We start from the raw sequence: 22,292 nt of genomic DNA, 5'->3' as shown, positions 1-22,292 counted from the left end.
GATAGTAAAAATAGTCATCAATAAATACTGAGGGAATTCAGAGACCAGCGCCGGTGCAGGTCCTCGCACGTTGAGCACCAGTCTCCTGGGCCCACTGTTCTTTCTATATACTTTGTCTCTGTGTTTTCTTTCTTTTCTCAGTCTCTCGTCTCCACCTGAGAAATACCCACAGGTGTGGAGGGGCAGGCCCCTTCAAAAAGCTCATATACCTCTCTAAACAGTTCTACAGGAATAAATGGAGGTTGGCTGCCAATACCCCTTAAGCCACCTCAAAAACCAAGTTGACAGGCTGTATGCTTTTTTCTTTTCTCTGGGGAAAAATACCAGTGCCCTCTAGTGTCCAAAGTGCACCTTGAGTAGTACCATGTAGATCAGTTTATCTTCAAAGAATAACGTATTAATTCAATGTTAGAGATAATTTTTTAAAATAAATCTTGGAGGCTGGGCGCCGTGGCTCACGCCGGTAATCCCAGCACTTTCGGAGGTCGAGGCAGGCAGATCACTTGAGGTCAGGAGTTTGAGACCAACCTGGCCAACATGGTGAAACCCCATCTCTACTAAATACAAAAATTAGCTTAGCATGGTGGCACACCTGTAGTCCCAGTTACTTGGGAAGCTGAAATGGGAGAATCACTTGAACCCAGGAGGCAGAGTTGCAGTGAGCCGAGACTGCGCCACCACACTCCAGCCTGGGTGACAGAGCAAGACTCTGTCTCACAAATAAATAAATAAATATTGCAGCATTAAATTCTGGGCAGCAATATAAAAGCATGCTATTATCCTACAGATCACAATATAAAACACTCTTTATTTTCATGTTTTTGAGAGCAATGAACACACAAGATACAATCTCTGGAGGAGACCAGAATTCTTTTTTTAATCCACCGTTTTTTAAGGCTTCACATCTCTAGTCCAGCTTCATTGGATCACAGATAATCCCCCTCGATTGAGCATGGTGGCCCACGCTTGTAATCCCAGGACTTTGGGAGGCCGAGGAGGGCCGATCACTTGAGCCCAGGAGTTCGAGACCAGCCCGGGCAACATGGTGAAACCCCGTCTCTACCAAAGGAAAAAGAAAAGAAAAGCAATAAAGAAGAATTCGCTAAGTGTGGTTGTGTGCACCTGTAATCCCAGCTACTCGGAAGGCTGAGGTGGGATGATCTCTTGAGTCCAGGAAGTCTAGGCTGCAGTGAGCGGTGATCGCTCCGCTGCACTCCATCCAGGGCAACAGAGAAGACCCTGTCTTAAAACAGAAAATAATAAGAATACCATTCATTATCTTCTAACGCAAACAATCAATGGAGTTTCTACAGACCGAGACATACGTGGTGGCAGGACCTGCTTGTGTAACTGTTCCATCCTTTGCATTCGGCAGCGCCGAATACCCTAGGCGACCCCGCGCTGGCTGGGGGCACTCTTTTTTCAGCCAAAGGCACGTTCCATTACCGCCCCTCAGGGGCGCGCCAGGCAGCGGGCCGGCCGAGCTGCCACCGCCCGGGGCGCCCTGTCCGGTTAACTTCAGTGCCGACCTGGAAACTCATTCCGTGGTGCTCTAGATTGTTACAAAGTTCTGGGTGGTGCAGCCCCAGCGCGCCCCGCTCCCCGGCCTGCAGGTGGCATACGAGTCTCTCCGCTGTCGGAATTCGGGACTGAATCACTGCGGCGTGGAAACCCCTTCCCCCAACAGGATCACCAGGAAAGTGGCACCATGGAGTCTCTATCCCTGGCTGTGGCCACGCCCCTCTCGCGGACTCCGCCCACCCCACGGGAATTGACTCTTGGCGATTGGAGGCGTGTCGAGGGCGGGGCTGGGGGAGGTGGGCTGAGGAGGCGGGGCCTGGGAGGGGACAAAGCAGGGAAGAGGAAAAGCTCGGACCCGCCCTATGGTCCCGGGTTTCTGCAGAGTCTACTTCAGAAGCCGAGGCACTGGGAGTCCGGTTTGGGATTGCCAGGCTGTGTTTGTGAGTCTGAGCTTGTGAGCGGCTGTGGCGCCCCAACTCCTCGCCAGCATAGCATCCCGGCAGGTAACCTCTGGCTCCGAGGGGCGGCCCCGGTCCCTGGCTGTGGTGGGGTGGTTCTAATTCCCCAGAAGGCAGGAATGGGGTAAAGGAAGAAAGCGCAGATCTTGGGTGTGGAGGGAGTCGAGGCCTGCTGGCAAAGAAGGGAACAAATCCAGGTAATGAGAATGGGAAAAGAAAAAGGGGTAGGAGGGGATGCTGGATGCTTGGATATGCAGAAGGCCTGCTTTTGGGCATGGGAGGGAGAAATTGGGCGGTGGGGAAGTTGGATGCAATGACAAGGGGAAAAATCATGTCTGCACTTAAGTTGGAAAATCGAGGGGTGGAGGTTGCAAGAATGCATGTAGAAGACTAAGCCTGGAGTGTAGGAGGAAGAAAACGTGCAGCAGCTGCGGGCTGGATGCAAAGAAGGCTGTTAAGCCGAAGACGGGCGTCTGCAGGGAACTCAGGCGGCGGGGAATAGCCCTGAGGCTGATCCCTCGCGCCCGCCAGGGGGCGTGGAGGGGGCGGAGCTCCAGCGGCCTTCCGAGGGGTCGCTAGGCCACACGGGGCCAGAGTGGGCTGGGGAAAACACCCCCGCCAGTTCCGGGTGCGTGGAGTTTAAAAAGTCCCAGCACCAGCGAGGGGAGGGGAGGGGCGGGCGTGGAGACCTGGAAGGAGGTACCGATCCAGCCGTGGTTGCAGCCCTCTTGCACAACGGCCATAAGGACGGGTGCAGGCCAAGAGCAAGGACGTGCAAACCCCAAGACCTGCTGACGGGCAGCGAAGCGGGGACACGCAGAGATAATTGTGCTCCCGTGACCTTTATTTGGGAAGTGCCTACGGGGCCTAAAACTGGCCTTTGTGCCTCCAAATACACGCAGCACTGTACTTGAAACCAGATAAACTGGGCTGTCTGGCAGGTATTAAAAACAGCTAAATTCTCCTGTGAGTGTTCTGTATGTTAACACTTTCTATTCCTCGTTTTGTTTTAGGAGATAAACTACATTCAGTTGAGTCTGCAAGACTGGGAGGAATTGGGGTGATAAATTCATTCACTGTCAAGGTGAGAATTAGCAATTTCCTCCCTTCTTCTGTACTTTCTTTGATGTGGCAGTACAGTGTTTAACTGGTCTTGGGGGCAGGCCGAGGCACTGCAACGGAGTGAGTGAGGAGTATTTCCAACAACGAATTCCAACAGCTTCCTTGTTTCTTTTAATCCAGTGCCTTCTCTGCAAGAGAACATTTTTGCCCAGAAATTATTGTAGTTCATGAACTCGGCAAAAAACAATCTGGCCAAAAATTTGAGGTTGATGAAAATAATATTAAATGGCTCTTTTTTTCGTTAAACTATTCTGTATTGTTATTCCAGGTTTATTTTCTGGAATTGCACAAGTATGTTAGGAGATAGGATTCAGCTTAAGAGTAAATGAGCTGGTGCCTGTTGGTCTTAGAACAGCCCTTCCTTCTGAAGTTGGGGTTGGGGTGGAGGCAAAATCTTGAGGGGCAAAAAAGGTGGAGAAGTCAGTCCAGTGGGGCCTCAAGCCCATCCCACAGAAATCAGATCCAGAAGAAATACAATTATGTTCCACATGGTAGTAACAAAAAAGCTTCACTGTTTTAGTTAAAAGATGGTAAAAATTTCATGGCTAAGTAATGTGAGGAAAACCTGAAGCATTTGAGGTATGCATTATGAGATAAAGAAAGATTATTGTAGAGAATACAGTTGCTTTAACTGAGAAGGAAATAGTGAACTAAAAAGATATCAGTCTTTTCATTTTAGGTACAATATTTGACCTTTATTAACTGTATTTGCCATCAATGATAAATTGCCATGTCATGACTGTTGCATCATACTATATAGGGGCATGGCCATGGAAGTGTAGTATCAGGAACCAGATAAGTTCACTGCCTCCTTTTTTGCTTTGTTTTAAAATAAGGATGAGTGTGACAGTGGAATCAAACATGAACTGAATCATGTGCTTTCAGCTGTACTACAAATTATACTTGACATTACATATGGGAAGTAATTGGCTCATCCACACCATTCTGTTCATTTTTTTTAGTCTAGTTCAGTTCCAGAAGGTTCCCCAAAGGAATCTCCTAAACACTAGTAAGAAAAATTCTAGAATTGCAAATTTGGAAAGTGAAAATGGGCCTGGGGATTGGAAATACATCCAGGCTTGTCGAGAAACTGAGGCTTACTGTCTACTAATCATTATATTTTTATTTAAAGACCAAATTACTTTAGCTCAATTTTTAAAGAAAGATTATTTTAGGCCTCTTAGCTAATAAATTTTTTAAGTCAATTCTCTTGACTTTTTTAGTCCTTAAGAGAATAAAAGCAATTTGTAGCTGTGTTGTTGGATTAAAAAAGAGTTTCGATTAGAGCATCATTAGAAGGAATAGATAACTTTTAGCAGGCTCAGGGCTGCTTCTGCCTCTAGGGACAAGCTGGGACATGGTCTTCATTGAAGCCTCACAGTTTCATTTTTTCCAAAGGGTCCACCCTTGCACTTTCGCAGAATCAGATTGATTTGTGTATGCTACCACCCTATCCTTAAAGTGCTGTCTTCCTAGGACGATGCACAGATTGTCCTGTCCCACTCACTAGCAGCTTACCCTTGCCTGTGAACAGCCAGAAGAAGATGACAGGGACATGCTTTGGTCCTGGGCAGTGGCCCTACTGTATAGAGATTCTTCTAATTGAGAAATCACTTTGTTGTATTTAGCCCCACATCTCGAATGTCTGAGTTATCTCTAGGAAAACAGTTCCCCCGGGGAATTCTTCATCTCGCCTTTAGACTTAAAGTTTCCCTAAATATGGGTCACAAGAACCAGTTGAATCTCCTCATGGCTAGTTATTTTTATTAAATAACAAAAACAGCCTCTTAAAAGAGGGGAAATACTAGCACTCACCACTCTGCTCATCTTGAGAGCCCAGTAAAATGATGAGCTGGACTGAAGTGTTTGATAAACATGAGATTGTGGAAATAATCTCATTCATAAGACAAACCAGTAGTTGAGAATAATGATTGCATTATGAAGGGCATGTTATAGAGTCAGGCTCTCCCACGCTCCAGCTAGGTGGCCTTGGGAAAGCTCTTTTTCCTTTAACAAAGTAAAATGGGAAAATGATGTCCGTTTTTTAGGATTGTTATGAGGGCTAGCTCAGAAACCACATGTGAAACCTAACACAATACTTTGTACAGAGAAGATACTCAGTTCTAATGGTAAATAGAATTGCTGTTACCTCAACTGCGCATAAATTGAATTGCATGAATTGTTCTTTTAGTAGTCACCACGTTGTTTATATATTTACTTTCCCAATTATAATGAAATAAATGACAAGGCATGTATTTTTTTTTTCTTTTTAGGTTTATTGAAGTCAAAATGTCCAAAAAAATCAGTGGCGGTTCTGTGGTAGAGCTGCAAGGAGATGAAATGACACGAATCATTTGGGAATTGATTAAAGAGAAACTCATTTTTCCCTATGTGGAATTGGATCTACATAGGTAAATGAGTTACCCCTCCGTGTAGCAAACTCAGAAAGTATAATTGGCTGGGCATAGTGGTACACACCTGAAGTCGCAGCTACTTAGAAGGGAGAGGCAAGAGGATCCCTCAAGGCCAGGAATTCAAGTCCAACCTGGGCAACAGAGTGAGACCCCATCACTTTAAAAAAAAGAAAAACAAAAGGGAAGGAGAAACAGGAAAAAAAAAAAAAAAAAAAAGAACGTAATCTGAATTATTTTGAGGTGAAGTTAGCTTTTTTTATATAGATATAGCTGTGTTTTGTGAATAAAGTTTGTTTTAAGCCTAAATATATTCAGATGAATCTTCTATTTTAATTTTAACATACTGCTAGAAAAACTTGATTTATCATCTAAAAGTCAAGAATTATAAGGGAAAGAATGATTTTCAGATTCTTCTAACCTTCTGTTTCCTGTGAAGGTTTCATTTGTAACAAAGCAGTGGCTAAGAGTAGTACAATGTATTGAGAAAAGGGAAATAAGAGAGGATGTAAGAAACAGTAAACTGAATGCAGTTAACACAGTTTTGTCATTTCAAACTCAATTTTCTATCACTCTGCTTAGTCAATGGACCTGTTTCCTTTTCATTCCTCACCTTTTGCCCTTTTCATCTAATTGTAGTGCAGAAAGAATTCATGAAGTTACTTAATTGAACCCCGCCTTTCCAGCAAAAGTTCCCTTAAATCCTATGTCTCTTTGCCCTGCGTGTAAAGTGCTTGGGGACAGATGCAAACGTCTATGTAATTCTCTCATTTTTTTCGCTGTGCTTTTTATAAACTTGCTTCTATTCTTTGTATCTTTAGGTAGAGATAGAATTTTTTAAAGGGTAAAGTGTCTGAAGACTGGCATAGTAAAATATTGAGCAACACATTTCAGCCAAACTATTGGCAACTCTAAGTGTGTTTGCCTCGGCCCAGAATTAGCCATCAAAATTTGTCCTAAGGACCTGATTGAGTGGAGACATTTAATTCACATAATGTCATTAAACATACTTTTTAATTATTCTAAACCTAAGCTGCTGATGTCTATATTGAAATCATAAGATATAAATGCTTGCAGAAGTCAACCAAACATATAAGAAATTAGGCATAAAAATATCTTCCAACTAGGTTAAAAAAACAGCATTTTAGGAACTCCTGTTTCAGGACTTTACATGACAGTAGGTGAACTGGCAGGGTTCTTGTCCTTATAATGGCTGCAAAGATGCTTTGAGGCTCTTTAGTGTAGAATCATGAGGAGTTTTAAAGGGGAGGCACTATGACTAGGAGGAAAAAAGTTGGTGGCTGCAGACTAGATAATTTTTGGAGGCTCAAACAAGTTTTAAATTTTTCCAAAATTGCTATGATTATCACTGACTAGTTCTTTTTGAGGAGAATGGAGCAGATAGTTTGTTTTATGTAGGCTGGACAGTGGTCCCGGTAATTTGTTCCTTCCTTTCTTATCTTGTTAGAAATGTTAAGAAGACAAGCAAAAAATCTACTAATTTGCTGGTAGATTGTCCTCATGAGAAATGGTTCCCAGGAACTTGAAAATTACTGATCATACCTCCTGTTAGAGTTGGGATTGGATCAGCATTTCCTGTGCAAGAAGATAACAAAGGACATGACTTCGCTAGATTTATATGATTTATCTAAAGTCGAAGCAGCTGGGAATTATTTTTATCTGGAAATAAGTCAAGATTACTATCTCTTTGTTTGCATCATGAGTTGGGTAGGAGATCTAAGAAAGGAAGATAAAGGAACCAAAAAGAAATCTAGAGGCATAATAGTTCAGCAAGTTTTAAGAGCTGAAAAACTTTTCTTTAAATCCTTGGAGAACAGAATACATTGTTACATTATTTTGTTTTCTTGCTTTTTAACAAACTGTTACATGCTTCAAATAAAGCTTTGCAGTCATTTTCTATGTTCCCTGGACAACCCAACATTCTTTCAGCTCTGAATGACCTGCAATCTTAGTGTTGGTGTATATTAAGCTATAACTCTCTGGTATATACAAAACCATGATGATTCCATTACTTACCCAATAAACTGTAGGCTTGTTTCCAGAACAAGCACTTGCTCAAGAATTAGAGAAAGAATTAGCCGGGCATGGTGGCGCATGCCTGTAGTCCCAGCGGCTTGGGAGGCTGAGGCGGGAGAATCACTTGAACCCAGGAGGCAGAGGTTGAGTGAGCCGAGATCATGCCACTGCACTCCAGCCTGGGCAACAAAACAAGACTCGTCTCAAAAATAATAATAATAATAATTAGGGAAAGGCTAATTTTATGACTGGCATTAATGAAGGAGCCATTAGCATTTTTGGCATCAGCTGTCACATCTTTACCTCCTACCACTTTAATGTCAAAATACAAAAAATCCTTTAAGCCCTCCCACCCCCTTTTATTTTTAAAGAACAATATTTACTAAGGGAAAAAGGTGGCTCTTAGGCTTACACTTAATTATACTAATTATATGGAGAGAAACCCGGCCGTTATTTCCTCTATCTGTTGAAAAACAGGAGGCAAAGGGCAGAGTTTGATGGTTTCCATTCAGTTTCCTGATAGACAGCTTCCCATTACAAGAGGAGGGGCGGCCCAGCAGTCTAGCCTCTCTTAGTTCTCTTTTTAGTTGGCACCCATGTTCTGTGTTTAGGGTGTGCTAATGCTAAAACTTGGCAGATTTTGGTATACTTGGAGCCTTCACTTTCTCATAATGAGCTCTATATGCCATCACTGTAGTTATAGGTTACAACTATCCGTTTGTCTGAAAAATTTTGCTTCTAATTTTTCTCTTTCTAGCTATGATTTAGGCATAGAGAATCGTGATGCCACCAACGACCAGGTCACCAAGGATGCTGCAGAAGCTATAAAGAAGTATAATGTTGGCGTCAAATGTGCCACTATCACTCCTGATGAGAAGAGGGTTGAGGAGTTCAAGTTGAAACAAATGTGGAAATCACCAAATGGCACCATACGAAATATTCTGGGTGGCACGGTCTTCAGAGAAGCCATTATCTGCAAAAATATCCCCCGGCTTGTGAGTGGATGGGTAAAACCTATCATCATAGGTCGTCATGCTTACGGGGATCAAGTAAGTTATGTTGGCAATAATTTGATTTTCCATGTTCTTTTTTCATGGCCCAGACTTTCCAACTTATATGTGTTTTATTCTTATCTTTTGGTATCTACACCCATTAAGCAAAGTACAAAATTGATCAATGCATGTATGTATAACTGTATATTTACACACATTTAGCTAAAGGCAAATACAAATAAACTTACAAATAGGCATCCATCTCAACACATTTTTTCAAACATGCTGTTTTTTTTTCCTTTATCCTTTTATTCAGTTATACCATAGGATATTGCCATTTTTATGTTTGTCATTTCATATGGTTCAACCAGATCTGTGGTTTTCAACACTGGCTGCACAATAGGATCCTCCTACAAGTTTTTTTGGTGGTTTTGTTTTGCTTTGCTTGATTTGTTTCTTTGTTTTAGTTCCAATGTTGAGTACCACCCTACACAAATTGAAATCTGAATTCCATGGGGTTTAGCCATTTTAAAGCTCCCTAGGTGAATCTAATATGCAAACTTGAGAACCACCAAAGATTGTATTAAACATGATCCCATCATGCATAAAAGAAAAAACTGGCTGGGTACCATTGTTCACATCTGTAATCCTAGCACTTTGGAGGCCAAGTTGGAAGGACTGCTTGAGGCCAGGAGTTTGAGACTAGCCTGAATAGCAGAACCCTGTCTCTACAAAAATGAAAAGTATTTCAATAATTACATCAATTGCTCATAGAAGAGCCAGTTTTATTGTTTATTCATATTTAAAGTGAGTAGGCAAAGCTGAGTGGAGTGGCATGTGCCTATAGTCCCAGCTATTTGGGAGGCTGAGGCCTGAGGATCCCTTAAGCCCAGGAGTTCAAGGTTACAGCTATGAGCTATGATCACACCACTGCCTGCACAACAGAGCAAGACCCTGTCTCAAAAAAGAAAAAGAAAAAAAAAAAACTGACTCGGTAGTTGAAAGCAGCCTTACTAAAGCATTCCTGCCTGCTTGGAAAAACAGTATTGCTTCTTTACTTCTGTACCAGTAGGCTTGTTGCCAAATTAAGCAAAAAACTGCCAAGTAAACAAAATCAAAGTTCAGTGTTGAAACTGAGGTTTCAAACTTTCACAGAAAGTAGTTTATGTCTTAAAAGGACCTTAAAAACAGGAATCTCTGATGTTGAAATCCGGAGGTTTTAATGTAGCCATCATTGAAAACAGTGTGTTGAGGGTAAACAGTTTAGTCCTTGAGGGATCAGTTAACTTTGTTCCACCCTGTGGCTAAAACTATCCTTTCGTCCTGGCCAGAGCCTTCAGAAATAGCTCCCAGGGGCCCAGGCAAGGGAAGGTAGATAGATGGCAGTGGTGCAAACTCGCTAATCTTGCAAACATCACCCTAGATTCTTTCGGGCTCAGTCGTGCCTTTTTTGTGTGTGTATCCTTTTTGTGTTTTGTTTTTGAGACAGTCTCGCTCTGCCGCCCAGGCTGGAGTACAGTGGCATGATCTCAGCTCACTACAAGCTCCGCCTCCTGGGTTAAGCAATTCTCCTGCCTCAGCCTGCTGAGTAGCTGGGGATTACAGGCACCCACCACCACACCTGGCTAATTTTTGTGTTTTTAGTAGGGATGGGGTTTCACCATGTTAGTCAGGCTGGTCTCAAACTCCTCACCTCGTGATCCGCCCGTCTTTGCCTCCCAAAGTGCTGGGATTACAGGCGTGAGCCACTACGCCCGGCCTTCCTTTGTTTTTGTTTTGTTTTGTTTTTATTTTGGCATCAGTTATTTGTAAAAATGGCCATTGTACTTATTAAGTCCAGAAAGAGAATTTCAAACCTCAGGTCGATTCACAGACTGTTTAAATATACATAAACCTATACAATGCATTTATGGTGCTTTGGTGCCTCAGTTTCTCCCTTTTCAGAAATAGTAATAAATTACCACTCATATTTAATTTACAGACTTTATATGTCAACAAAGTTCTGTGTAAAGTAGGTATTTAATCTTCATTGTTACTTGCTGTTCTTTGACCAACTGTTATTAGTATTTCTCTGTTTTTTGTTGTTTTTTTTTTCCGAGACAGAGTCTTGCTCTGTCGCCCAGGCAGGAGTGCAGTGGCACGATGTCAGCTCACTGCAAGCTCCGCCTCCTGGGTTCACGCCATTCTCCTGCCTCAGCCTCCTGAGTAGCTGGGACTACAGGTGCCTGCCACCACACCCGGCTAATTTTTTGTATTTTTAGTAGAGACGGGGTTTCACCGTGTTAGCCAGGATGGTCTTGATCTGCTGAGCTTGTGATCCGCCCACCTCGGCCTCCAAAAGTGCTGGGATTACAGGCATGAGCCACCACGCCCAGCCTGTTATTAGTATTTCTCTACACATATAGATGTGGCCAGCACCTGCTGGTACCTAACTCTGCAAGTATCTGATTCAAGTCATTGAAGAAGATACAATGCAGCAAAGACTTCTGGATGTCTAGTATATGCCAGGCATATTATTCCACTCAGTAGCTGAGGCCCATAAGGGAGGTGTCTGTCCTTGAACAGCCCTTTCCTAAAAATCATCATCATCCCATTGTAGCTGCTCCCAGAATGATTTGATTGCTCCATATGAACAAGTCCTATAACACTAGTAACAATGATACCATGAGAGACCGAGCTCCGATGGCCTAAGGACGGACCAGACCTCAAGTCCTTTGACCCTGGATGCAGTATTTGTACTATATCATAGTTCCCTCCTTGTAAGGCTGATGTAAGAATCAAATGAGGTGATACAAGTTAAGCACTTAAAGCGTCTGGCATAGAGTAAGGACAAAGCATTAGCTACCTCAGTACTACAACTAGTATTGTTATCATCACCCTCTAGGGAGACTTCCCTGGCTTCCATGCCATGGTCACCTCTTTTCTTCTGTCATCCTATAGTCTTTTTTGGGGGGGGGGGTCTATACTCTCTTTTGGCATTTGAAAGCTCATATTGCTTTTCACTTGTATATGTCTTTATTGGGTTGTAAACTTCCTAAAGGAAAGTGGCTTATGTTATTCTCTGTCCTCTCCAGATCAGTGCTCAGAAAACTTTCCTGTACATCATATAGGCACCTAATAAATATTTATTGATTTGGGGGAACTTCTAGACCTCTTCATCCACATCTCCTAACAAAAAAAAAAAAAAAAAAAGAAGTTTGACATACTGCCCTATTTGTCTAGGTATCTTCTAGGTCTATATTGTATGAATATTTTCCTTATAATTCCTGCTAGGGTATTTTTTTTTTCTTTATGCCTTTTTCCCCCCTACATAGTACAGAGCAACTGATTTTGTTGTTCCTGGGCCTGGAAAAGTAGAGATAACCTACACACCAAGTGATGGAACCCAAAAGGTGACATACCTGGTACATAACTTTGAAGGTATGTATGACTGTAGCATAAGCTTCATCTTTTTTTTAAAAACAAATGATTTAGATAACATTTTTATTGCTTTTTTAAAGTTAGTTATGTGGCTGCCTAAAAATATAATCTGAATTTACAGTGTTTTTGCAAAACCCGAAACCTGACATAAAAAAGTAATTTGCTTCCATGCCTTCCTGTGGCATGATTAAAGGCACAAAAGGGTTAGCCACTTAATTGGAAATGCCTTTCGGCAAAGGCAAGGAGATAATTACGCATTTATCTTAAAGCACAGAGAGAAGGTTGGCAGAAATCTGTTGTGCGTGAATTGTATACGTTAAATATTAATATTCTCAAATCACCTGGCTTATAATCCTGCCCTTTGCTCTGATAGGGTTTGTATCTGGAAGAGGTTGCATTATATATTTGCTGAAGTTTTCTTCTTGCCCTTCTGGGTATTTATTCTGTGAAAGTGGAACATTTGCTTTTTGCCTTTTCTTTCCCAGCTACCCTGCTACCTTTGATGGTAAATCCCACCCACAAGTTGTTGAAACAATTAGTCGGCCCTTTTCCTTCACTATTGAAGTTGTTGAAAGCACTCACACAAAAAAAAAAAACCCCAACATTCACCTAGCTTTTGTTTTTCTTGCCTCTTCCAAATAATATCATTTATTGGAATCTGGTTCTGCAGGCTTCAGCACCTTTCACCCTGAACCCAAGTTAACCCTGAGCGTTGGCATAGATTCAAGTTCTATCTAAACAGAGTTCAATAAGAGTTGTAAAAGACGGTGATTACATGTAGCATAATTATTTCTACTTATTTCTACCAACTACAGGAGGAGTGCTCAGTATCCTCCAGGAGATTATAAGAATTTTCATTCAGTATTTGAAATGCAAGTTTTTCTCAATAACTGAGGATTGAGTGTACCCCCAAAGTTTAAAATAGATGTTGGGAATTGTAAAGGTAGGTGTGTTTGTCCATTCTTGCGTTGCTATAAAGAAGTACCTGAGGCTGCGTAAGTTATAAAGAAAAGAGGTTTAATTGGCTCATGGTTCTGCAGGCTGTACAAGCCTGGTTCCAACACCTGTTCCTGGTGAGGGCCTCAGGAAGCTTCCAATCTTGGCAGAAGGCGAACAGACAATAGGTGTATCACATAGCAAGAGAAAGAGAAGGGGGAGGTCCCAGACTCTTTTAAACAACCAAATTTCAAGTGAATTAACTGAGCGAGAACTCACATAATCACCAAAGGGGATGGTGCTAAGCCATGCATAAGAGATCCAACCCCATGTTCCAATCACCTCCCACCGGGCCCCACATCCAACATTGGGAATCCAACATTGGGAACATTTCAACATGAGATTTGGAAGGGACAAATATCCAAACCATATCAGTATGTAAAAGAAGTTTCAAAATTATTTGCCTTTTCTTACATGTATTTCTGCTTCATACCAGTTTTTGGTATTTCTGCATCTTCAGGATTTTAAAGACTGTATGTTTTTTCATTTCTATTGTACTTCCAAAGCAAGTTAGAGTGTCCTTATCTAGAACTGGCTTTTCTCTCATTATATGCCTCAGAAATTTGTAGAATATTCAGGTTAGAAACCTGTCTGGGACTTCTGAAGTCTAGTCTCAGATGTGAGAGCTAAGAAGTAGGTCATTCGGTTGTGATAGGTAACTTTACCCTTATTACAACTACACTACATTTATTCTTCTCCCTTTTTTTCCTCTTATTGGTTTCTCCTCTACAGAGGGTGGTGGTGTTGCCATGGGGATGTATAATCAAGATAAGTCAATTGAAGATTTTGCACACAGTTCCTTCCAAATGGCTCTGTCTAAGGGTTGGCCTTTGTATCTGAGCACCAAAAACACTATTCTGAAGAAATATGATGGGCGTTTTAAAGACATCTTTCAGGAGATATATGACAAGTAACTATAGTTCTTGTTTAACATTTTCCTTATTCTCAAGTAAGCTGACATTTGTCATATAGAGTATGTATCTCCCTGTCCCTATGATTCTGGGGAAATTGAGTGAAAATCATCACTGTCTCTTAAAGATAAGGGCAAAGCTGAGGTTTAGCAGGAGTGAAACAAAACCACTCAGAGTTGCTTTTAGAAGATAAACATGTTCTCAAATAAGGGCCCCACATGAATTTTTTTCAGAGCCAGGTTCTTTAATGTTTAAATAAAAGTACCCTGTTAGTGATAGGAAGTTCTAATTTTTCATGTGGGAGTTTCTAAGTCAGACCCATTTCTATGCTTTCTGAAGCCCATTGTTAGAATTTAAAACTGTTTTAGTGGAGTCATTTGAGCTTAAGTCTAAGTTTATAACAACACTGGCGTCCACAGCACAGGAGGTGAGCATGTGTTAATATTTAAGATTGGCATAAGTCTCTTTAGGTGCAGGTGTTTAGGCCAAAATGTTCCTGAGTCATTTTGATTCCTCCTCCTGCTGCCCATCTATACCAAGCCCAGAAACTGTCCGGAATATGTTTTAGTTTCCTGAATGACACCAAGCAGTAGAACAGCCTTTTCAAAAATACATTTTTAAAATAAGCTGAATCTCAAGAATCTGATCTATAGTATAATGAAAACTGAAAAGTGAGGTAGTCATTGGGATACTCTACTGTCTCAATTCTCACAGCTTCCCTGCAAGGTGGGTAAAATTGTTCTTACAGATGGTCAAATTGAGTTTTACAGCTAGAAAATGATTGGGCTAGGATTTGAGCCAATATCTGTCAGATTCCTGAGTTTCTGCTGCTTCCACTAAAATATATGCTGCTGCTTGTGTGTCCTATCTTCTCTTTGGGACAAACAGATGATATCCGTAACAAAATCAATTTTATTATTATTCTCTTTTCTCTCTTGTTTCCTAGGCAGTACAAGTCCCAATTTGAAGCCCAAAAGATCTGGTATGAGCATAGGCTCATCGATGACATGGTGGCCCAAGCTATGAAATCAGAGGGAGGCTTCATCTGGGCCTGTAAAAACTATGATGGTGACGTGCAGTCGGACTCTGTGGCCCAAGGTACGGAGGTGGAGCCTGGCCTGTAGGAACTGGGTCATTCCAGGGTAGTTCTCTAATTTGGGGAGGGGAGTTTTGTAGTCCTTTGCTGTAAAATCATGGAATGTTAAAACTCCAGGTCCACTGTCTTATCTGACAGCTAAGGAAATGAAGCTCAGACTAGAGAAGTGATTATCTCAAGACCACAAGGGAAGTAAATGAGTGGATTGACACTCCTGGCTCTAGCCTTAGATGTTAACAGTTTCTCTCGTAACCTTTTTCCCCACTTCAAGTTTTAAAGCCTACCTGATCTGAAAAATCACTCCCTTTCCCTGCCTTCCTTGTCCTTTGGTGAAAATGTAAAAAACCAGGGCACTCAGGGAAGGAGGGATAAAGTGAGGAGCCTGATCATGTCATAACCAAGCTTTGGTGCCTGCAAAGCTCATTTATCTAGCAGCAGGACCTACTCATGTCCCTCTGCCAGCTGCTGTTCTGGTAGAATAGAAAACAAATGTGTTTGGCCGGGCACAGTGGCTCATGCCTGTAATCCCAGCACTTTGAGAGGCCAAGGCAGTGGTTCACTTGAGGCCAGGAGTTCGAGACCAGCCCGGCCAACATAGCAAAATCCAATCTCTACTTTAAAAAAAAAAATACCAAAATTAGCCAGGTGCAGTCACATGCCTATAGTCCCAGCCACTCAGGAGGCAGAGGCATGAGAATTTCTTGAGCCTGGGAAGCAGAGGTTGCAGTGAGCTGAGATCATGCCACTATACTACAGCCTGGGCAACAGAGCAGGACTCTTGTCTCAACAACAAAAAAAAACACAAGTGTTTTTGTTTACTGCTTAGCTTATACACAAATACATTGAGCAAAGAACCCTAGGACTGTTTACAGAAATTCCAGAAGTTTCATGCATGGGGTAAGGGCCAAATCAACAGAAACACAGCACCTGGTTTCCTCAGCGCCAAGTTGCCCTTCAGTTTCAGTTGCCCATGGTAGCTGTGTGAACTTGAATCTCCCCAGATGAATGTTTGTTAACTTTAATTATGTTTGTTTTTCCCAAGAAGTTCTACTTTTTCTTTCTCTTATCAGTGTTAAGCATCTCCTCTCAGTTAGAAAATCAGTAGATCAACCTGGTTAAAGATAACTTTTATGTCAGATAAATGAGTCACACAACTCTCCTTGCCCTGCTTCTGTTTCTCTACATCCTCACAATCATTTGTACTGAATGCAACAGAGGAAGGAGTGTTGTTGCTTTGTGATGACTCCGTGGTTGATGATTAACTTCACAGGTGATGTTGGGAGGTAGCAAAAATGGAGAAAAGAAGAAAATCAATTGTACAGATATAAGAGTTGTAATGTGGTTCTTTCAATAAGAAACTACAGAAACGAATTGTTGTATTGAGGGTATGAAAGAGAGCGAGGAAGGGCAACTGGGATGTTCTTGGATCCAACCGATCCTGTGTTTACCTGCCTTCTCTTCCCAGTCCCAGCAAGTGTATGAGCAGCTTGAGGGTAGGAGACAGCTCTCATCCATCTTTATTTCCCCAGAGCAGCAGAGCATTGCACATAAGAATAACAGTAATAGATTGAGCTCTCACTGTGTCCAGTACTATTCTAAGAAATATATAGTTTTCATATATATTTATGAATATATGTATATTTATCTAATCCCATAGCAACCTAGTGAAGTAGGTGCTGTTATTACTCCCATTTTACAGATAAGAAAACTGAGCCACAGTAGCTATAAAGCCACAGAACTAGAGTGGAATGCAGGCAGTTGGACCCTGAGCCCTCCATCAAGGAGTAGGTACCCCTGAGATAAGTGAGGGGAAAATGCAGCCTTTCCAGACCCATTGGCTCTGACATCTGGAACAGGGATCCTGCCTTCTGAAAGGCAGAATTATTGGTGATTCCATGTGCTCATGTTTACTTTGCTTACTAAGACCTATCAAGATAGAGTCATTTATGCTCTCATTTCTGAGAGACTCCGTGCTCTTCATGCAGTTGGACCCAATGCTTCATGCTCCGCTACTTACAGGGTATGGCTCTCTCGGCATGATGACCAGTGTGCTGGTTTGTCCAGATGGCAAGACAGTAGAAGCAGAGGCTGCCCACGGGACTGTAACCCGTCACTACCGCATGTACCAGAAAGGACAGGAGACGTCCACCAATCCCATTGGTAAGATGGTGTTTACATTGATTTTTCACCAGAGAGTGCTCTCCAAAGGATATCTCCAAAGCAGCTCAGATGTGTTCCCTTGGCTTCTCAGTGTTTTGTGTGCAAAGTCATCACTAAGTAGCTGATTTGTTCTACTAATAAGATCTATTTCAATATGCTTCTTAAAATATAAAATGTATGCTTTTCTGTTTTGTGGGAGAACATAGGTTACAGAGAAGATTTATCAACAAGCATTTTCCTTTACCCGTGGTGCAGTGAAATGTCACATAAGGCTACAAATCTAAAAGTCACAGGGATAGATCCTTTCAACCAGTTTCAAAGATAGCACTTTAAAAGGAGATTACAGCCTGGAAAAAGGAGACCAATATAGACAAGAGATAGAAGAGAATGTGACCTTTTTCAAATTAGAAAATGCCTTAAGTTTCAAGCACTAGTACCATGCCATGAAAATGTGTTTTCTTAAAGTTTCTGTTTGGTAAAATATTTCTAACTTTCCTAAAACTTTTGACCCATGTTGTTAGTATCTAAAGAAGTCTGTCACTTAAACAAAAAACTATTCTGTTTTTGGGAACTATGAGACATTTGGAAACCTCTGTAACTGGGATGATGGGAGTGTTGGGTTTTTTCCCCCCTTTTAGCTTCCATTTTTGCCTGGACCAGAGGGTTAGCCCACAGAGCAAAGCTTGATAACAATAAAGAACTTGCCTTCTTTGCAAATGCTTTGGAAGAAGTCTGTATTGAGACAATTGAGGCTGGCTTCATGACCAAGGACTTGGCCGCTTGCATTAAAGGTTTACCCAAGTAAGTATAAGATGCCCTAGCGTCTGTGGTCAAATTAACACTTATCCTCATTGGGCTTACAGCATCAGTGCTTTCTGGAAATATATAAATTGTTATTCATCATCTAGTTCAGCAGTCAGCAGACATTATCTGTAAATTGTCAGGTAGTGAACGTTTTAGGCTTTGTAGGACATATAGTCTTTTTGCAACTACACAACTACTCAACTTTGCCTCTGCCATTGTAGCAAAAAAGCAGTCATAGACAATAGAGAATCAAATAGTGTGGCAACACCCCAGTCAAACTTTTATGTTCGAAACCATGTGCTGGGCTGTAATTTGCTGACATCCTATCTAGTTGACAATCATTGAATGAAAAGGTTCTATTTAATTTTAAGAAGCAGATTATAGACAAATAGAAACAAAGGTACTTCAGAGGCTATTTTATTCTACACCTTTATTTTCTTTAACTTACCGATGAGAAAAGTGAGCAGCACAAGTTTAAGGTGTGCAATTGTTTATAGTCCCTTAAGTATCTGTAACCAATATTTGGGCAAATATTTGACAGCCCATATGTTTACTGAGAATTTTTCTAAGAACATGGTAGCCAGTATCCTGGGGGGATTGGCTCCATATCTCAACCAGTGCATCCACAGAGGTCCCAGGTAGGATCAGTATATCCCATAATGGGGATATACTTGATCACTGCGTGTTTCTTAATTTAAATTTTCAGCAAGATTGCAGTGTTTGAAATGGTCTTATCAGGGGAATACCTTTGTAGCCTATTTAATAGGCACCTGTCAGCAGGATTATGTTATCCAGTCTACTGTCTTTCGTTTTTCCTTTTTTTTCTTTTCTGTTGAGACACAGTCTCGCTCCGCACAGGCTGGAGTGCAGTGGCGTGATCTCAGCTCACTGCAACCTCTGCCTCCCGGGTTCAAGCGATTCTCCTGCCTCAGCCTCCCAAGTAGCTGGGACTACAGGTGTGTGTCACCATGCCCAGCTAATTTTATTTTATTTTATTATTATTATTATTATTATTTGTATTTTTAGTAGAGACGGGGTTCCACTGTTAGCCAGGATGGTCTCCATCTCTTGTCCTCATGATCTGCCCGCCTTGGCCTCCCAAAGTGCTGGGATTATAGGTGTGAGCCACCAGGCCCAGCCTGTCTTTTGTTTTCTTAAGACACTGATAGAAATAATAACATTATATCCTTTTTTAAGGACATGTAACAGTTTGTGGGAAGGTGGGTAAAGGATTGGCTATGCCCTGAATAAGTTTTGTTATGTTTAAGAATGAGGAAGAAGTGGGATGATTTTGGTTTCAGCAGCATTAGTCTGAACTGAAACTCCGTGATAATTTCACCCCCAAAGCTACATAGCAAGAAACCTAACTGAGTATGTGTGGGTGAGTCTCTACTGCAGGCTGCCTAGAGAGCCTGAGTACTGAGCCTGGGTCAGCCCCAGGAACCTTGAACATAGTCATTGTCTATAAATTTTGTAGCTTACTAACATGAATGTGTTTTCTTCCAGAAACAAAGAGAATACTATTTTAAGTAGCATTTCTAGGACTTTACCGCTACCTGCTACCATATCAGAGACAAACTAAATTTTCTTTTTCTTCCTCCCCATTAGTGTGCAACGTTCTGACTACTTGAATACATTTGAGTTCATGGACAAACTTGGAGAAAACTTGAAGATCAAACTAGCTCAGGCCAAACTTTAAGTTCATAACTGGGCTGAGGAGGATAAGTGTCTTTTGGTAACTAGGTCTATAGGTTTACATTTTTCTGTATTACACTCAAGGATAAAGGCAAAATCAATTTTGTAATTTGTTTAGAAGTCAGAGTTTATCTTTTCTATAAGTTTACAGCCTTTTTCTTATATATACAGTTATTGCCACCTTTGTGAATGTGGCAAGGGACTTTTTTTAAAATTTTGTTTTATTTTCTAGTACCAGCCTCAGGATTTGGTTAGTACTGATTTGTATTCACTGTCACTTTTTCTCATGTTCTAATTATAAATGACCAAAATCAAGATTGCTCAAAAGGGTAAATGATAGCACAGTATTGTTCCCTAAAATATGCATAAAGTAGAAATTCACTTCCTTCCCCTCCTGTCCATGACCTTGGGCACAGGGAGGTTCTGGTGTCACAGATGTCCCGTTTTGTGAGGTAGAGCTGTTAAACTTGCACATGACTGGAACAAAGTATGAGTGCAACTCAAATGTGTTGAAGATACTGCAGTCATTTTTGTAAAGAGCTTGCTGAATGTTTCCAATAGACTAAATATTGTTTAGGCCACAGGAGAGTTTGGAATCCGGAATAAATACTACCTGGAGGTTCGTCCTCTCCGTTTGTCTCTTTCTCCCCTGGCCTGGCCTGAATATCATGCTACTCTAAATATAGCATATTTCATCCAAGTGCAATAATGTAAGCTGCATCTTTTTTGGACTTCTGCTGGCCTGTTTTATTTCTTTTCTGTAAATGTGATTTCTCAGAAGTTGATATTAAACACTATTCTGGTCCTTATCTTCTCCTGAACTGTTGATTTTAATTAAAATTAAGTGCTAATGACTATTCTGTGTTTCTGTTTATTGGATGCCAAGCACCATGCTACATCCTAGCCATAGGAGTGTCATCTGAAAAAATTTTCTGCTCTTAAAAAGTTCACCATGGTGGAAATAGATAAGTAAATAGTAAGATGTAGATCCTGCAGTGAAAGGAAAGAAGACCAAAAAGGGAACTAAAGGAAGAATTAAGGAATATTAGAGAATATATTCTATCTATGCACATGCTTAGGAGTTTAGTCATTATATATATGTTATCTTGTAAATGATTAGGGAGCCAGTGAAGACTTTTAAGAAATAAGGGACTTGATCATATTTGTATTTTTAAAAATAGCACTCTGGGAAACTTGTATAAAAAATGGATAATGGCCGTGGGAGGCCAAGGCGGGCAGATCACAAGGTCAGGAGTTCAAGACCAGCCAGGCCAATACGGTGAAAACCCGTCTCTACTAAAAATACAAAAGTTAGCCAGGCGTGTTGGTGCACGCCTGTAGTCCCAGCTACTCGGGAGGCTGAGGCAGAAGAATCGCTTGAACCTGAGAGGCAGAGGTTGTCGTGAGCCGAGATCACACCACTGCACTCCAGCCTGGGCAACAGAGGGAGACTCCGTCTCAAAAAAAAACAAAAAAGAATGGATAGTGGGGGGTGGGGAGGAGGGTGTTGGGTGCAGTTGAGGAAGGAGGACCAGTTAGGAGGCTGTTGCAATACTTCAGGTGGGAAATGATGAAGATCTGACCGGAACAGTGGCACCAGGAAGAGAGCGGGATAATCCCTGGGATAAGGAAGTTGAATGGCTGGGTCTTGGCAAGACCAAGGATATGTGGGGATGGAGGGACAGGAGCAAGTCAAAGATGCTTCCCACTTTGTGGCTTCACACCTGGGGAAAGGCTGCTCCACATCCCAGCATCTCTGGGAGGGAGGCCCTGGTGAGCTTTGCGCTCTTACACATCAAAAGTCAGTGAGTTGGGGTGGAGATCCTTGGTAATTTCTAGTCTACCTTCCTGGCAAGCTTGGATTTGGGCCCCAGACCCTGCTCTACACAAATCTCCTTGAAGGCCCAATGAAACATGGAGCCTTTCAGAATCCGATGGCATGGAGCTTATTCAAAATGAGCTTTTGACCAATTTCCCTCAGTGCTACCCCCAAAATATATCCCAATCCAAGCCCACAGTCCCAGAACAGCCCTGTTGAGAAGAGATTCTCATGAAGTAGGGGAGGCCCATGTGGCTTGGGCAATTTATTACTGACCAAATTGAAGTTAGAATCCAAACCATGTGAGCTCTCCTGGCAAGGGAAATAAAAATCAATTTTCACATAACCGGTGTCAGGTCACTCAGGTGGTAGAAAAAAAAAAATTGCTTCTAGTTAACATCAAGAAAGAGGCAATAAATATTTTCATCTCATGTAAGATTTTTAAGATTTTTCAGTAAAAGATTTTATAACCTATACTGTAGTTTGTAAAAGGAATAGAGATCTACATAAATTAGAATAGAAGACACATAATCATTGTTTCTCTGGTGGCTTTTTGCTGATAAATTCAACTAGTCTTTACCTCAATATAATGACATGCCAATGACTCATTTTAATATTAATACCTGTAAGTTTTTTTAATAGGATAGATTGGGATTATAAGGAAAAGGAATGTAAATTCTTTTTACGTGCCTTCATACTATCTCATTTAATTCTCACCAGAGTCTTAAGAAGTTGACTGTATACCACTGATACTTTTTATGAGAAAGCAAAAAATTAGAGATGTTATTAATAATTAAACATGGAACTGATATTTTCTTCCAAAAGGCCACAGGTCTTTCACTCTTTAGAA

The 22,292-nt window shown here is 41.4% G+C and overlaps 1 protein-coding gene across 4 annotated transcripts; it reads left to right on the top strand.

The window, feature by feature from the left end:
- The first annotated feature begins 1,891 nt into the window (after positions 1 to 1,891).
- Positions 1,892 to 20,478, top strand: IDH1 (isocitrate dehydrogenase (NADP(+)) 1). Of its 4 annotated transcripts, none has more exons than XM_005574098.5 (10): positions 1,892 to 2,024; positions 2,993 to 3,063; positions 5,375 to 5,512; positions 8,307 to 8,598; positions 11,856 to 11,961; positions 13,690 to 13,867; positions 14,815 to 14,966; positions 16,984 to 17,124; positions 17,763 to 17,925; positions 19,537 to 20,478. In XM_005574098.5, the coding sequence occupies exons 3-10, from the start codon at positions 5,391 to 5,393 to the stop codon at positions 19,625 to 19,627; spliced, it is 1,245 nt and encodes a 414-aa protein (XP_005574155.1). In that variant the 5' UTR covers positions 1,892 to 2,024; positions 2,993 to 3,063; positions 5,375 to 5,390; the 3' UTR covers positions 19,628 to 20,478. The 4 variants fall into 4 exon arrangements, with proteins under 4 accessions (XP_005574155.1, XP_045223543.1, XP_045223542.1 ...); XM_045367608.3 differs by having other exon boundaries at positions 1,892 to 2,176; XM_045367607.3 differs by lacking the exon at positions 1,892 to 2,024 and adding an exon at positions 2,527 to 2,607.
- The last annotated feature ends 1,814 nt before the right edge of the window (positions 20,479 to 22,292 follow it).

Source organism: Macaca fascicularis, chromosome 12 (genome assembly GCF_037993035.2).
Source record: "Macaca fascicularis isolate 582-1 chromosome 12, T2T-MFA8v1.1".
Classification (NCBI taxonomy): Eukaryota; Metazoa; Chordata; class Mammalia; order Primates; family Cercopithecidae; genus Macaca; species Macaca fascicularis.
This window is presented reverse-complemented; position numbering and strand designations above follow the sequence as displayed.

Excerpts from the sequence above, each read along its gene's own strand:
- IDH1 (XM_005574098.5), top strand. The coding sequence starts at position 5,391 with ATGTCCAAAAAAATCAGTGGCGGTTCTGTGGTAGAGCTGCAAGGAGAT. Across the intron at positions 8,599-11,855 it reads GTCATGCTTACGGGGATCAA|TACAGAGCAACTGATTTTGT; the intron begins GTAAGTTATGTT and ends CCCCCTACATAG. Across the intron at positions 14,967-16,983 it reads GTCGGACTCTGTGGCCCAAG|GGTATGGCTCTCTCGGCATG; the intron begins GTACGGAGGTGG and ends CGCTACTTACAG.